The sequence below is a fragment of the Neofelis nebulosa genome, chromosome 11, assembly GCF_028018385.1.
Source record: "Neofelis nebulosa isolate mNeoNeb1 chromosome 11, mNeoNeb1.pri, whole genome shotgun sequence".
Lineage (NCBI taxonomy): Eukaryota > Metazoa > Chordata > Mammalia > Carnivora > Felidae > Neofelis > Neofelis nebulosa.
Window position 1 is genome coordinate 74,943,699 of NC_080792.1, and position 16,817 is coordinate 74,960,515.

A 16,817-nucleotide genomic window follows, 5' to 3' on the forward strand; every position below is an offset into this window, starting at 1 on the left:
CGTCTGGATGACAGAGACTGGCCCTTGCGGACCCACTGGTAAGAAACCCCAGATTTGAGGATGACTGGATAAAACCACCACACCCTCTGCCCTGACACCATCAGGGCAACCAGGGAAGGGACACCTATTGCTTTGGGTAACACAGTGACTCTCTGGTGGGACCTGGACACAGTGACTAACCATGTATTTGGGAGAGTTGGGGTCCAGGTAGAAGAAAATGATGGAAGCTTCGCCAAAGAAGTCCCAGCCACCTGTATCATCTTCCCTCCATCCTCCGTGTTATTCAGGTCGGAGCATGGACTATGGACCATCTGCACAGGGGACACAGGCCAGGGTCTTTATGTCTCATAAAACTACAGCTCAGCCCCCAGACCATTCTCATGCCCCTGCACCAGATCAATTCCAGCCCAACACACCCTCAGAGGCACGAGGTTCTGGCCTGAAATGCAAACAGTCCCATGAGAAATAGAAAGCAGAAAACATATTCCTACTCTGATGGCCTCCTATTCCCAGAGGTTGTTAGAAGGTAAAAGTTTTCCAGAAACCTTAATGGTGACTATTTCTAGACCACCACGCACCTGAGACCTTTTCTTTTGCTCTCACTCTGTTGGGTGAGGAACAGACTCAGGGGCCAGTACAGGAACCACTCCTTTTTTTCCACACACTCCATATGGGGCTACTCCTGCTCTCAGGCTCCCTCAGTCACTTCTGTGTCATTGTTGAGTGTTTCCACCTCACAGGGTCCTGGTCACAGGGAGTCAGATCACAGTCTGCCTGATTCCAATGCCACTGTGACTCTGCCTCTGAAAGACACAAAGCTTACTATTAAGAGTCACAAATGAACTCTCCTGGTTATCCCACACTTGGAACTCTCTTTGTCAGTGTCCCACCTGAATGTTCTTTCTCTATTCATTAATGTCATGTTATATCTCCAGGCCCAGGGTCATTTCTTTTCCCAAATTTCACTCTTCCCCTTATCCCTCCTCCCCTTTCCACTAATCAGTTCATGAACCTATACTGTCATCTCCTGTCTGTCGCCAGAGTAATGTGGGAAAAGCACAGAGTCATTAAAGAAGGGTTTACTTCCTAGGAATCACTCCAGGATGTAAGAGAAGTCATTCATTTAAAAAAAAATTTTTTTTTGGGGGCGCCTGGGTGGCGCAGTCGGTTAAGCGTCCGACTTCAGCCAGGTCACGATCTCGCGGTCCGTGAGTTCGAGCCCCGCGTCAGGCTCTGGGCTGATGGCTCGGAGCCTGGAGCCTGTTTCTGATTCTGTGTCTCCCTCTCTCTCTGCCCCTCCCCCGTTCATGCTCTGTCTCTCTCTGTCCCAAAAATAAATTAAAAAAAAATTTTTTTTTAATGTTTATTTATTTTTGAGACAGAGAGAGACAGAGCATGAACAGAGGAGGGTCAGAGAGAGGGAGACACAGAATCCGAGGTAGGCTCCAGGCTCCGAGCTGTCAGCACAGAGCCCGACGTGGGGCTCGAACTCACGGACCGCGAGATCACGACCTGAGCGGAAGTCGGCCGCTTAACCGACTGAGCCACCCAGGCGCCCCTAAGTCATTCATTTTTTAAAGAATTTGTTAATGTTTATTTATTTATTGAGAGAGAGACAGAGAGAGAGAGAGAGAGAGAGAGAGAGAGCATGAACAAGGGAGAGGCAGAGAGGGAGACAAAGAATCTGAAGCCGGTTCCAGGCTCTGAGCTGTCAGCACAGAACCTGATGTGGCGGTCAAAGTCATGAATCGTGAGAGTGAGACCAGAGCTAAAGTGGGACACTCAACCAACTGAACCAGCCAGGAGCACCTAGAAAAGTCATCTGCCCTTAAAGATTTCGGCGTCAAATAATTTTTTTTCTGACATGTCAAATATTATTTTATTTATTTATTTTAAATATTAAGTTTATTGTCAAATTGGTTTCCGTACAACACCCAGTGCCCATCCCAACATGTTCCCTCCTCAATACCCATCACCCACCCTCCTCTCCCTCCCACCCCCATCAACCCTCACTTTGTTCTCAGTTTACAGTCCCTTATGGTTTGCCTCCTCCCTCTCTAACCTCTTTTTTTTTTTCTTCCCCTTCCCCATGGTCTTCTGTTAAGTTTCTCAGGATCCACCTAAGAATAAAAACATATGGTATCTGTCTTTGTCTGCATGACTCACTTCACTTATCATAACACTCTCCAGTTCCATCCACATGGCTACAAAAGGCCATTTTTCATTCTTTCTCATTGTCACATAGTATTCCATTGTGTATATAAACCACAATTTCTTTATCCATTCATCAGTGGATGAACATTTAGGCTCTTTCCATGATTTGACTATTGTTGAAAATGCTGCTATAAATATTGGGGTACAAGTGCCCCTAAGCATCAGCACTCCTGTATTGTTTGGATAAATTCCTAGCAGTGCTATTGCAGGGTCATAGGGTCGATCTATTTTTAATTTTTTGAGGAACCTCCACACTGTTTTCCAGAGAGGCTGCACCAGTTTGCGTGCCCACCAACAGTGCAAGAGGGTTCCCGTTTCTCCACACCCTCTCCAGCATCTGTAGTCTCCTGGTTGGTTCATTTTAGCCACCCTGACTGGCTTGAGGTGGTATCTGAGTGTGGTTTTGATTTGCATTTCCCTGATGAGGGGCGACGTTGAGCATCTTTCCATGTGCCTGTTGGCCATCTGGACGTCTTCTTTAGAGAAGTGTCTATTCATGTTTTGTGCCCATTTCTTCACTGGATTATTTGTTTTTCGAGTGTGGAGTTTGGTGGGCTCTTTATAGATTTTGGATACTAGCCCTTTGTTCGATATGTCATTTGCAAATATCTTTTCCCATTCCATTGATTGCCTTTTAGTTTTGTTGACTTTTTCCTTTGCTGTGAAGAAGGTTTTTATCTTGATAAGGTCCCAATAGTTCATTTTTGCTTTTAATTCCCTTGCCTTGGGGATGTGTCAAGTAAGAAATTGCTGCGGCTGAGGTCAGAGAGGTCTTTTCCTGCTTTCTCCTCTAGGGTTTTGATGGTTTCCTGTCTCACATTCAGGTCCTTTATCCATCTTGAGTTTGTTTTTGTGAATGGTGTAAGAAAGTGGTCTAGTTTCTTCCTTTTGCATGTTGGTGTCTAGTTCTCCCAGCACCATTTGTTAAAGAGACTGTCTTTTTTCCATTGGATATTCTTTCCTGCTTTGTCAAAGATTAGTTGGGCATACTTTTGTGGGTCTAATTCTGGGGTTTCTATTTTATTCCATTGGTCTATGTGTCTGTTTTTGTGCCAATACCATGCTGTCTTGATGATTACAGCTTTGTAGTAGAGGCCAAAGTCTGGGATTGTGACGCCTCCCAATTTGGTCTTCTATTTCACAATTACTTTGGCTATTCGGGGCCTTTTGTGGTTCCATACAAATTTTAGGATTGCTTGTTCTAGCTTCGAGAAGAATGCTGGTGCAATTTTGATTGGGATTGCATTCAATGTGTAGATAGCTTTGGGTAGTATTGACATTTTAACAATATTTATTCTTCCAGTCCCTGAGCACGGAATGTTTTTCCATTTCTTTATATCTTCTTCAATTTCCTTCATAAGCTTTCTATAGTTTTCAGCACACAGATCTTTTACATCTTTGGTTAGGTTTATTCCTAGGTATTTTATGCTTCTTGGTGCAATTGTGAAGGGGATCAGTTTCTTTCTTTGTCTTTCTGTTGCTTCATTAGTAGTGTCTAACAATGCAACTGATTTCTGTACATTGATTTTGTATCCTGCGAGTTTCCTGAATTCATGTATCAGTTCTAGCAGACTTTTGGTGGAGTCTATCCGGTTTTGCATGTATAATATCATGTCATCTGCAAAAAGTGAAAGCTTGACTTCGTCTTTGCCAGTTTGATGCCTTTGATTTCCTTTTGTCGTCTGATTGCTGATGCTAGCACTTCCAACACTATGTTAAACAACAGCAGTGAGAGTGGACATCCCTGTCGTGTTCCTGATCTCAGGGAGAAAGCTCTCAGTTTTTCTCCATTGAGGATGATATTAGCTGTGGGCTTTTCATAAATGGCTTTTATGATGTTTAAGTATGTTCCTTCTATCCCGACATTCTCAAGGGTTTTTGTTAGGAAAGGATGCTGAATTTTGTCCAATGCTTTTTCTGCATCGATTGTCAGGGTCATATGGTTCTCATTTTGTCTTTTATTAATGTCATGTATCACATTGGTTGATTTGCAAATGTTGAACCAGCCCTGCAGCCCAGGAATGAATCCCACTTGATCATGCTGTATAATTCTTTTTATATGCTTTCGAATTCAATTTGCTAATATCTTGTTGAGAATTTTTGCATCCATATTCATCAGGGACATTGGCCTGTAGTTCTCTTTCTTTGCTGGGTCTCTGGTTTAGGAATCCAAGTAATGCTGGCTGCATAGAATGAGTCTGGAAGTTCTCCTTCCCTTTCTATTTTTTGGAATAGCTTGACAAGGATAGGTATTATCTCTGCTTTAAATGTCTGGTAGAATTCCCCTGGGAAGCCATCTGCTCCTGGACTCTTATTTGTTGGGAGATTTTTGATAAGTGATTCAATTTCTTCGCTGGTTATGGGTCTGTTCAAATGTTCTATATCTTCCTTTTTGAGTTTTGGAAGTGTGTGGGTGTTTAGGAATTTGCCCATTTCTTCCAGATTGTCCAGTTTGTTGGCATACAATTTTTCATAGTATTCCCTGATAATTGCTTGTATTTCTAAGGGATTGGTTGTCATGATTCCATTTTCATTCATGATTTTATCTATTTGGGTCATCTCTCTTTTCTTTTTGAGAATCCTGGCTAGAGGCTTATCAATTTTGTTTATTTTTTTCAAAAAAACAACTCTTGGTTTCAATGATCTGCTCTACAGTTCTTTTAGATTCTGTATGGTTTATTTCTGTTCTGATCTTTATTATTTCTCTTCTTCTGCTGGGTTTGGGGTGTCTTTGCTGTTCTGCTTCTATTTCCCTTAGGTGTGCTGTTAGATTTTGTATTTGGGATTTTTCTTGTTTCTGGAGATAGGCCTGGATTGCAATGTATTTTCCTCTCAGGACTGCCTTTGCTGCATCCCAAAGCGTTTGGATTGTTGTATTTTCATTTTCATTTGCTTCCATATATTTTTAAATTTCTTCTCTAATTGCCTGGTTGACCCATTCATTCTTTAGTAGGTTGGTCTTTAACCGCCATGCTTTTGCAGAGTTCTAAATATAACTGTCAAGTCTATCTGATCCAATGTGTCATTCAGCGCTCTTGTTCCTTTATTGATCCTGTGTCTAGATGATCTATCCATTGTTGTATGTGGAGTATTAAAGTCCCCTGCAATTGCCACATTCTTATCAATTAGGTTGCTTATGTTTGTGATGAATTGTTTTATATATTTGAGGGCTCCCGTGTTCAGTGCATAGACAATTATAATTGTTAGCTCTTCCTGATGTATACACTCTGTAATTATAATATAATGCCCTTCTTCATCTCTTGTTACAGCCTTTAATTTAAAGTCTAGTTTGTCTGATATAAGCATGGCTATTCCAGCTTTCTTTTGACTTCCAGTAGCATGATAGTTCTCCATCCCTTCACTTTCGATCTGAAGGTGTCCTCAGGTCTAAAATGAGACTCTTGTAGACAGCAAATAGATGGGTCTTGTTTTTTATCCATTCTGATACCCTATGTCTTTGGTTGGAGCATTTAGTCCATTTACTTTCAATGTCATTACAGAAACATAAGGGTTTAGAGTCATTGTGATGTCTGTAGGTTTCATGCTTGGAGTGATGTCTCTGGTACTTTGTGGTCCTTGCAACATTTCACTCACAGAATCCACCTTAGGATCTCTTGTAGGGCTGGTTTAGTGGTGATGAATTCCTTCAGCTTTTGTTTGTTTAAGAAGACCTTTATCTCTCCTTCTCGTCTGAATGACAGACTTGCTGGATAAACGATTCTCAGCTGCATATTTTTTCTATTCATCACATTGAAGATTTCCTGCCATTCCTTTCTGGCCTGCCAAGCAAGGTTCAGTAGATAGATCTGTCACTAGTCTTATCGGACTCCCTTAATATGTTAGAGCGTGTCTATACCTGGCTGCTTTCAGAATTTTGTCTTTATCCTTGTATTTTGCCAGTTTCACTATGATACGTCGTGCAGAAGCTCAATTCAAGTTACGTCTGAAGGGAGTTCTCTGTGCCTCTTGGATTTCAGTGCCTTTTTCCTTCCTCACATCAGGGAAGTTCTTAGCTATGTTTTGTTCAAGTACCCCTTTAGCCCCTTTGTCTCTCTCTTCCTCTTCTGGAATTCCTATTATACGGATATTGTTGTGTTTCATTGCATCACTTAGTTCTTTAATTCTCCTCTCATACTCCTGGATTTTTTTATCTCTCTTTTTCTCATCTTCCTCTTTTTCCATAATTATATCTTCTAGTTCACCTATTCTCTCCTCTGTTTCTTCAATCCAGGCTGTGGTCGCCTCCATTTTATTTTGCACATCATTTATAGCATGTTTTAGCTCCACATGACCGTTTCTTAGTCCCTTGATATCTGTAGCAATAGATTCTCTGCTGTCCTCTTTGCTTTTCTCAAGCCCTGTGGTTAATTTTATGACTATGATTTTAAATTCATGTTCCGTGATATTGCTTAAATCGTTTTTGATCAATTCGTTAGCTGCCGCTCCTTCATGGAGTTTCTTTTGAGGAGAATTCTTCCATTTTGCCATTTTGGATAGTCTGTGGGGTGGCACAGAACTGCAGGGCACTTCCCCTGTATTGTCTGGAGTAACTTGTGTTGGTGGGCGGGGCCGCAGTCACACCTGATGTCTGTTCCTAGCCAACTGCTGGCATCACAATCAGACTGGTTTATACCTTATCTTCCCCTCTGCCTGGGGCAGGACTCACTGTGCAGTGGTGTGGCCCCCGTCTGGGCTACTTGCACACTGCCAGGCTTGCGGTGTTGCTTGTATGGGATCTGGCGCATTAGCCCTGGTGGATCTGCTAGGTGCACAAGGGTGGGAGGGGCAGACTCAGCTCAGTTTGCTGTCGGTGATCCCCTGCAGGAGGGGCCCTGCAGCACCAGGAGGGAAGCAGGCAGACCCGTCCAAGGGATGGACCCACAGAAGCACAGCATTGGGTGTTTGCCTGGTGCAAGCAAGTTCTGTGACGCAACAGGTTCCCTTTGGGAGTTCGGCTGAGGATGGGAGACGGAGATAGCGCTGGCCAGAGCATTTGTTCCCTGCGGAGCTGAGCTCTGTCTTCTGGGGCTCAACACCTCTCCCTCCTGGTATCCTTTTGCCCTCTCGCTCTCCGAGCAGGGTTGTTGACTTTTAACATTCCAGATGTTAAGTCCGGCTGGCTGTCAGAACTCATGGAATCCGACCCCTCTGCTTTTGCAAGCCACACTTGGGGGCTCTGCCTTGCCAGGCGCGCTGTCCCCAATCTGCCCCGGATCCCTCCCACCAGTCCGTGTAGTGCGCACCACTTCTCCACCCTTCCTACCCTCTTCCGTGACCCACTTGTATACGCTTGACTCTGGAGAGTCCATTCTGCTAGTCTTCTGGTCGTTTTATGGGTTATTTAGCAGATGTGGGTGGAATCTAAGTGATCAGCAGGACGCGGTGAGCCCAGCATCTTCCTACGCAGCCAACTTCTCTGAACAGCCTGCCTGTATATATAAAGTTCTAAAGATCCCACCAAAAAACTGTCAGAACCAAGAAATAAAGTCCGTAAAGTCACAGGATACAAAATCAATATACAGAACTCTGGTGCATTTCTATACACTGATAATGAAGCCACAGAAAGAGAAATTAAGAAATCAATCCCATTGAAAATTGAACCAAGAATAATAAGATACCCAAGAAGAAACTTAACAGAAGGGGTGAAAGACTTTTACCATGAAAACTCTAAAGCATTGATGAAAGAAATTGAAGATGACACAAGAAATGAATAAACATCCCTGCTCATGGATTGGTAGAACAAATATTGTTAAAATGTTTATACTACCCAAATCGATCTATAGATTGAAGGCAATTCCTATCAAAATGCCAAAAGCCTTTTTTCACAGAACTAGAGCAGTCGTAAAATTTGTGTGCAACCACAAAAGTTCCCAAATAGTGAAACAGTCTTGAAAAAGAAAACCAAAACTGGAGGTATCATCATTCCAGATTTCCATTTATATTAGAACACTGTAGTAATGGAATCCGTACGGTACTGGCACAAAACAAGACAACAAAATAAATGAAACAGAATAGAAAACCCAGAAATAAGCCCAAATAATATGACCAATCAATGTTTGACAAAGTAGGCAAGAATAAGCAATGGGAAAAAGACAGTCTTGTCAACAAATGGTGCTGGGAAAACTGGACAGCTACATGTAAAAGAATGAAACCAGACCACTTTCTTTCACCATACACAAAAATAAACACAAAGTGGATTAAAGACCTAAATGTGAGGCCTGAAACCATAACAATTCTAGAGAGAACTGGCAGTTATCTCTCTGACTTTGGCCGTAGCAACATTATTCTGGGGATATCTCCTTAGGCAAGGGAAATCAAAGAAAAAAATAAACTATTGGGACTACATCAAAATAAAAAGCTTCCGCTGAGTGAAGAAAAAAATCGACAGAACTAGAAGGAAACCTGTTGAATGGGATTAGTCAAGGTCATAACTTTTGCAAAGGAAGCCTGCATGCAATGGCGGACTGATTCATGGTTCCATGATTTTTCCCTCTGACCCCCTCTCAGAATCTAAAAGGCCTTCCCAGTCCCAGGCTCACCATAAAAGGGGATGAACTTGTTGCTCCTGTATTACAACAAAAGTTCTCCCTCTTCACCTTTATTCATTTTTCCTCTTGAGCAGCTGGTGACCCTGTGAGGGCCCCCATATTCTCTGTGGGCAACATCTCCATTTCAGTGACTGCTGCTCAGAAAGTGATGGGGACGAGGAGAGTCTGATACTTATAAGAATGTAGGCTGGAGAATGGCTCCTCCATCTACTCTGAAACTCTGTTCAGGGTGTTTTGAGAGTCCTTTGGTAGATGTTCACCATCCGTGAAGATGTTCACCATCCATGATGGGGAGTAAGGACTCCCTTTGGATACATCTCTTCTTATTTCAGGGAAGTCGCAAAATACATATGACATATATTTGCATCTAACAAACGATTGCAATAACGAGGAAATGTAGGGCATTGACTTCTTTATACATATTCCTTTCTACTGCAAATGGAAGGTGATTTAAGGAGAGAACTATTTGTTTAATTTAAAAGATAAGACTTCACAATAGCAAAGAAACAATCTCAATTTTAAAAATGCAGATTATGTCAACAAAGGTGATATTCGTGTGATATAAATAAGCTTGAGAAAAGCTGTTCAACATCATATGTCAGTAAGAAATTGCACAAAAACACAGCAATGACATAGTATTACATACCTATTAGAATGGCCAAAATCAAAACCACAGATGACACCAACGTCTGGCCAGGATGTGGAGCAACGGAACTCTATTTCATTGGTGAGGGGAATTCAGGATGATACAGCAACTTTGGAAAAGATTTTGGCAATTTCTTTTAAAACTGAAGATTCTCTGAATTCTTGCCATTTGCAACAAATGTGGATGGAACTAGAGGGTAGTATGCTAAGCGAAATTAGCCAGAGAATCACCAATATAAAATGATTTCACTCATATGGGGAATGTAAGATACAAAACAGATGAACACAAGGGAAGGGAAGCAAGCATAATATAAAAACAGGGAGGGAGACAAAAAATAAGAGGCTCTTAAATATAGAGAACAACCTGAGGGTTGCTGGAGGTGTTGTGGGAGGGGGGGATAGGCTAAATGGACAAGGGGCATTAAGAAGACATTTGTTGGGATGAGCACGGCCTGTTCTATATAGGGATGAACCACTGGATCCTACTCCCCAAATCATGATTATTGCTAACTAACTTGGATGTAATGAAAAAAAAATTTTTTTTAACCCAAAAACAAACAAACAAACAAACAAAACTCTGGATCATTGTCTTGCTTTAAAATCCAGGGATCATGCATCTTTGCATTTACCTAAAGGAGTTAAAAACAATGTGTACAAAAAAACCCTGCACAAGTATGTGGACAGTGGCTTTATGCATAACTGCCCACACCTGGCAGTAGCCACTCTCAATGCCTTTCAGGAGGTGACAGGTGAGTAAACCCCAACGATAGAATATTGATCAGAGCTACAAAGATATGAGGCACCAAGACATAAAAAGACACAGAAGACATTTTGTTGCACGTTGCTAAATGAAAGCAGCCAATGTGTAATGGCTGCACGCTGTGTGACTCCAAGGATGTAACATTCTCGAAAAAGACGAATCTATTTAGACAATAAAAGAATCAGTGGTTGCAAGGGGTTGAGCATAGGGAGGGATGCACAACTGGAGCACAGAGGTTTTTGTGGGAGTGGAAGTGTTCTTTGTGGTTCTAAAATGGACATATATCAGTGTATAGCTCTTGACCTATTGAATGAACAACGTCAAGAGTGAGCTTTGCTGTTGTAAATATAGACTTTGGGTGACAGTGACTTGTCAGTGTTGGTTCATGATGTATAACAAGTGACCACACTCATGCTAGAGTTGGATGATGGGAAAGACAAGGTGGTGGAGGGGGTTGGTGTTTTTGGGAACTCTGGAATTTCCACTAAATTCTTCTGTGACAATAAATCATCAAGTCTATGGATGTTTTTAAGTATTCTGTGGGCAAGACCAAACATATGGGCATGTCTGGGTCTCGGGCAGCAGGGGGCGCTGTGTCCTGTCTCTGAGCCTTGTGTGCTGTGATCCCAACTGGGAGCAACCTGGCTCTGGTTCTCACCGTGGCTTAGCCTCTGGGTGCTCACAGGCCCTTGGGGAGCCCCAGGTCAGGCCCCACAGCTTTCGCTCCATCCCCTCCCGGGGTGAGATTTCCAGACAAGGGTCAGCTTCAGGGTTCAGGCTGGGGCTGGCCAGCCAGGGGGAGGGGGCTGGTTTGCATGAAGGGTCTTTCCCTCCCCTTGGGCTGCTGGAGGCAATAAGAGAGACTCTGGGAGCCCGGCTGAGGGACACTGAGGACACACTGCTGAGCAGGGGTCTCCACCATGACCTGGGCTCCTTTCCTGCTCACACTGCTGGCTCACTGCACAGGTGGCTGGAGGCTGGGATCGGGGCTGGAGACGAGAGGACTGTGGAACCATGTATGGGCCCTGTCCACTGACCCCTCTCTCTCACCCCGTGTCTCTCTTCTGACTTGCAGGGTCCTGGGCCCAGTCGGTGGTGACTCAGCCATCTGCAGTGTCCTAGCCTGTGAATAAGACTGTTACCATCTCCTGCACCGGAAGCAGCAGCAACGTTGGGGCTGGGGGTGTGTCCTGGTACCAGCAGCTCCCAGGCAGTGTCCCCAACGTTGTCATCTATGGTAGCAGTGCTCGGCCTGCGGTGGTCCTGTCTAGACTCTCAGGCTCCAGGTCAGGGACGTGGCCTCCCTGAGCATCTCTAGCCTCCAGGTTGAGGATGAGGCTGATTATTACTGCTCAGTGTGGGACCACAGTCTCAAAGCTCACACTGCTCCAGGCCTGTGGAGAGGTGAGACCCAAACCTGCTGTCCCCTCAGCAATGGGACTTCCTGTGCAGCTCACTCCCCTTGGCCAACGGAGCTGCTTCTTTCTTCCTGTCTTCTAATAGTGGAGTCTTAGACAAGGCTAGGGAATTTTGTCTAGAAACAGTGTCCTTGTTCTCTCAAATTGTGCCCCTAAACCCAGCCCTACTCTGCAAAACATTGTCTCATTTTCTTCCATTGGGCAGGATTTACTGCACACCTGGGGGCAGGCTGTCCTGGGAATTGAGTCCCCGTTGGGTCAGACCCCGGCAAGTTTCATGTGTTCCTGATCAGGATAGACGACTGTACAGAGATCCGTCCCCGCACACCCTCTGGTGAACACCAAGTATGTGCCAGGCATGACCTTTGGGCTTAGGTTCGGTGTGAGTGTGCTAGGGACAATCTACGTCCTCATGTTCCTGAAAATGTCCTGGGAGAGAAAGAAGACAAAGAAGTATGAATGCAACACAAATAAGATGTTTCTGGAGAGTCAACAAGGGTGAGGCAGTGAGGTGGACCTGGAACATTGGAGGGGTTGACAGGAAACCCCAGAATCTGATGTGCTGTGATGATGTCTCAGTGCTGCATAGATGATCAAGGAGCCAGAGGGGAGCGTGAGGAGGGGACCAGGCAGAGGCTGTTGACTGTGTCCTCATCAGACCCCTCCTCCTCAGGTCAGTTGTCCAGGCTCAGGTCGTGCTGGAAGAGCTGTGCTGAGAGGTGGGTCCCAGGGAGCCACCTCTGTCTTTCTGACAAGGCAGAGCTGCCTCTTTCCAATCCCTTCCCCTGTGGTCCTTGTTGATGGACTCCCCCATTCCCACAAGCAGTAGACAGGAGAGGAATCCAGGTGAGGGCCCGGGGGTCTTACCCTGCTCAGTAATCTGGGGTCAGAGGGAGGAGGAGTGCCCCAGCCTTCCCAAACCGTGGGATGTGGCCGGTCCAGGCTTCTGTCTGCCTGCTGTGCCAGCTGAGGACACATCATTCCTCAGGGGCCAGGTCTCTGGTCACCCTGTCCTCCACTCATGTAAACCCATGAGGGAGGGTCAGGATCTGGGGAGGCTGCTGTAGGGAACGGAGGGGTGGGTGCGGGTGAGAAGGTTGCAGCCCAGTGATGGGCCCTGAGCTGAGGGATCTCCCCCAATATTGAGGAGGGGTCCGTGGAGCTGGCAGGAGTCAAGAGGGCCTTCCCTTCCCCCAGGCGCGATACTCACATTGCCTTTCATGTGCTTTGTCACCTGTAACGGAGCCAGAAAGGGGTGCTGTCGGCATGTGTATGAAGCCCACGGGTGAGCCCAGAGCTGTGGACCCAGCACCTGACAGCCATCAGGAGCAGCTCAGTAACGAGGGTCCAGACAACCACGGGCCTCTAACTGGGGTGCCAGTTTTGTCACAGAAGACAGGATGTTTTCGGGGTGTGAAGGTATGTGGGATAGAATGGAATAATCCATGTGGTTTTGGCCAGCAATCAGGGACAGCAGAGGCCCACCCCAGGGGCCCCTGGGTGGCTCCGTCAGTTAAATATCTGACTTCGGTTCAGGTCATGATCTCATGCCTACTGAGTTCAAGTCCCATGTTGGGCTCTCTGCTGACAACTCGGAGCCTCCAGCCTGCTTCCCATTCTGTCTCCCTCTCTCTCTGCCCTTCCCCCACTTGTGTTCCATCTGTCTCTCTCTCAAATATGTATAGACATTAAAAAAATTAAAAAAGAAAGACCGATGAAAGCGTCTTCCTCACTCTCTCAGGTAGGATGAATTCTCTTCCACTTCCTGCACAGCTCAAGGCCTATTTGTGCTCATGGAAAAGAATGAATGAGTATATGAATGAGAGCGATAAAAGTTTTCAGAGAACAAAATATAGAAGAGTACATCTTCAGTTTGGTAAAGAAAACTATAAAACACCTTCCCTTCAGTGAACACAATAAGAGACGAAGCACTGAAAGCTTTCCCACCTCGGGTAGGGAGCAAGGCCACCATGTCCTATCTCAACACTGCTGTTCCACATAAGACTGGATGTGTCTGTCAGAACCATAAGGCAAGACAAACAATGAGAGGCATTCAGATGAAGAAGAACAAGAGACAATTGTCCCATTTCAGGTGAGAGATGACCTACAGGAAAACTACAAAGGAACCTACAATTAGGTATGCAAATATATAAATTCAAAGAATAGTAAATAATTTTGGAAACACTTTAGAATAAAGATCAACATAGAAAGATCATATAGATGTATACATACTAGCAATAAACAGGTGAAAATAATAAAAAAAAACCCTTAAAACCACTCGATGAACTATTTAGGGGCATATTTAACAAAACAAGTATAGGCCACAGGTACTGAAATCTGGACAATGCTGGTAAATGTAATCAAAGTGGATCTAAAACAAGGAAAGATAAGTTCCGTTCATGGATTACAAGACTCTTTATAGTAAATATGCCAGTTCTTCCCAAATTGGATAAAAGTGTAATTCGGTTCCTGTCCTAGCAAGTCAGGGTGGTATGGATAGAGGATAGACACATTGGCCAAGATAACAGAACATAAAACCCAGAAACGGACCCACAGAATGAAGGATAAACAATTTTTTTCTTTTATAAAGTAGAAGAAGCCTTCTTGAGGAGAAAGGATGGACTTTTGGACAAATGGCCACAGAACAATTGGATATCTTGAGAGAGAAATGAATCATACTTAAAAATCTCTTTATATATATTAAAAAATTAATAAAAGTATAATAGAAATAACTGTAAACAAAAAGCTGTAAACATAAAAGGAGAAAATATTCGGGATCTTGGGTTTTAAAAAACAAAAGAAAAACAAAAAATGACACTTGTTAAATATGACTTCATCAAATATAAATTCATTGTTTTCCCTTTTCTTCTTAAGGTAGTAAGCCAAGGAAATCAGCTAAAAATATAGAAGATTAACATAATACTCAGTTTAATGGAAAGTAGCTGGAATCCATTGCTTTAACGCACAGTTTTCAAACATTCACGAGATAGACATATTCTCAATTGTAGGCCAGAGGAGGGACATGAGGTCTGGAGTATCTTCTGCAAAGAACTGGCAATTTACCATTTAATTGAGGTAAATGCCTCCAAATCCTATGGACTAGGGCTTGTTTGGAGTCTGAAAAATGCTACATTGAACATGGGCAGCACTGTAGGGTGACATTATCCAAGATTCAGCTCAAAGATGTGTGGATAAACAGAAGTGAGGAAACCCGCTGGTCTCTCAGGACTGTGAAAACATAGTGGGGTGTGTGCCCTTCAGCCAGGAGGGGGTGCTGTGGGACTGCCATGGTGTCCCTACACAGAGGCTCAGTGAGGACCATACACTAAAAAGAACCTGGGACTGGGGACTGGGCCCTGTACTTCCTGAGCGAGACTCAGCAGCTGCGTCCCTTCGGGTGTGGCAGAGTCCCCACTTGAGCAAGGACATGTGTGTTGTCTCAACAGGTGCTTCCTTGCAGGGGTCTCCCCAGGGGTGAAGTCAACCTCCATCGTCCCCAGTATGTGATGTGAGGTGGCAAGAGTGACAGCTGACAAAGATGTTCAGTGTGGAACCCTGTGGAATGCACACGAGGGATGTGGGCTGCTACCCACGACCTGGACAAAAGATCTCCCTGTGTCCTCAGTGCTGAGGGAGCTTCTGGGAAAGGAAACTTTGGGACCAGAGAGGAAGCAGGGAAGGGGGAAGAAGTCGGCCTCCTGCCCAGAACTGGCCATGTGTCAATGTGGACCCATCGCTCTGTGGCCCTGATCCTCATCTGTGTGGTTGTACAAGAGTCACCACGTCAGTGCTGCCCCATCAATAATAACCAAGGGCGCTGTGGACAGACTCACTATGCAGAGCTGGAGGAGACCACAGTGTGTCCTCAGGGGATGGGAGGCCACACAGGGGACACCTGGCCTGTCCCGAAGGAAGGGGATGGTGGACAGAGCAGTGGGAAGGCAGGAACTCTGATGAGATCTGCTCACCAGGTCACATATGCTGTGTCTGGGCCTGGACACCAGGGGGTGGTCGTCACCTGCTCCTGAGGGTCGGCCATGATTAGAGCTGGGACCTGCACCTGGACAATGCCTGTGTCCTCTGCTCAGGACTCCAAACTGTGACCTCCCCTCTCCTGGCATGGCCCCAGAGATCACCTCCCCGTCCAACCCACCTGACATCCTCAGGCAGAGGGACTTGACCCAGGGTCAGTGAAGTGTCAGAGAGCTGCTGGTCTGATTTGCATGGATGGGCCCTCCCTCTCTCAGAGGATGAAAAGGGGAAGGAAGGGATTAGAGGAGATCTGCTCAGCTGTGGATCCACAGAAGGCAGGGTCGGTGATGACCTCCACCATGGCCTGGTTCCCTCTTCTCCTCACCCTTTTCATCCACTGCACAGGTGACTAGATGAGGGAACAGAGGAAGTGGTCCAGGGAGGACACGTGGGCCTTGGATCCTCCTCTAGTGTCTAGATCCCAGCATCATGCTCTCTTTGTCTCTCCCCTTCCAGGGTCCTGGGCCCAGTCTGTGCTGACTCAGCCTCCCTTAGTATCTGGGGCCCTGGGCCAGACCGTCACCATCTCTTGCACTGGAAGCAGCAGTAACATCGGTATTGTTGGTGTGAACTGGTACCAACAGCTTCCAGGAAAGGCCCCTAAAGTCCTCATCTATGCTAATAACAGACGACCCTCAAGTGTTCCTGACAGATTTTCTGGCTCCAAGTCTGGCAACACCGGCTCCTTGACCATCACTGGGCTCCAGGCTGAGGATGAGGCTGATTATTACTGCCTGTCTGCTGACATTACTCAAGGTGCTGACACAGTGCTCCAGGCCTGTGGGGAAGTGAGACAAAAACCTGCTGTCCCCACAGCAATGGGACTTCCTGTGCAGCTCTGACTTTTAGGCCAAGTCATGTGCTTCCTTGTTTGTTTTGTACAAATTAGGGTCTGAGACCCTCCACAAGCAATAAGTCTACAAAGTCTTTCCACATTGTTTGCAATTCCTCCTTGAAGCCTGTCTTTGGGATCAATATACTGTGTGATTTTCTCAAACTGAGCACATTCCTGGGTGCCAAAGGCAGGCTACCCTGAGGGCAGGGTCCATGACAGGTCACAGCAGAAACAGGAACACAAATCCAGCTCTGAGTCAGGACACATCGGAGTGTCCGCTATGTGTCCTGGTAACAAAAGCTCCCACTAATTGCCCCTAAAGCCTCATCTATTATGATAGTTGGATCCATTGTGGATCGATCCTG

The 16,817-nt window shown here is 45.3% G+C and overlaps 1 gene segment (V, D, J or C); it reads left to right on the forward strand.

Annotated features, from left to right (window-relative positions):
- The first annotated feature begins 15,852 nt into the window (after nucleotides 1–15,852).
- LOC131489667 (immunoglobulin lambda variable 1-40-like) lies at nucleotides 15,853–16,474 on the forward strand. The segment is given in 2 exon segments: nucleotides 15,853–15,962; nucleotides 16,074–16,474. Coding segments are annotated over 2 exon segments (444 nt in total).
- The last annotated feature ends 343 nt before the right edge of the window (nucleotides 16,475–16,817 follow it).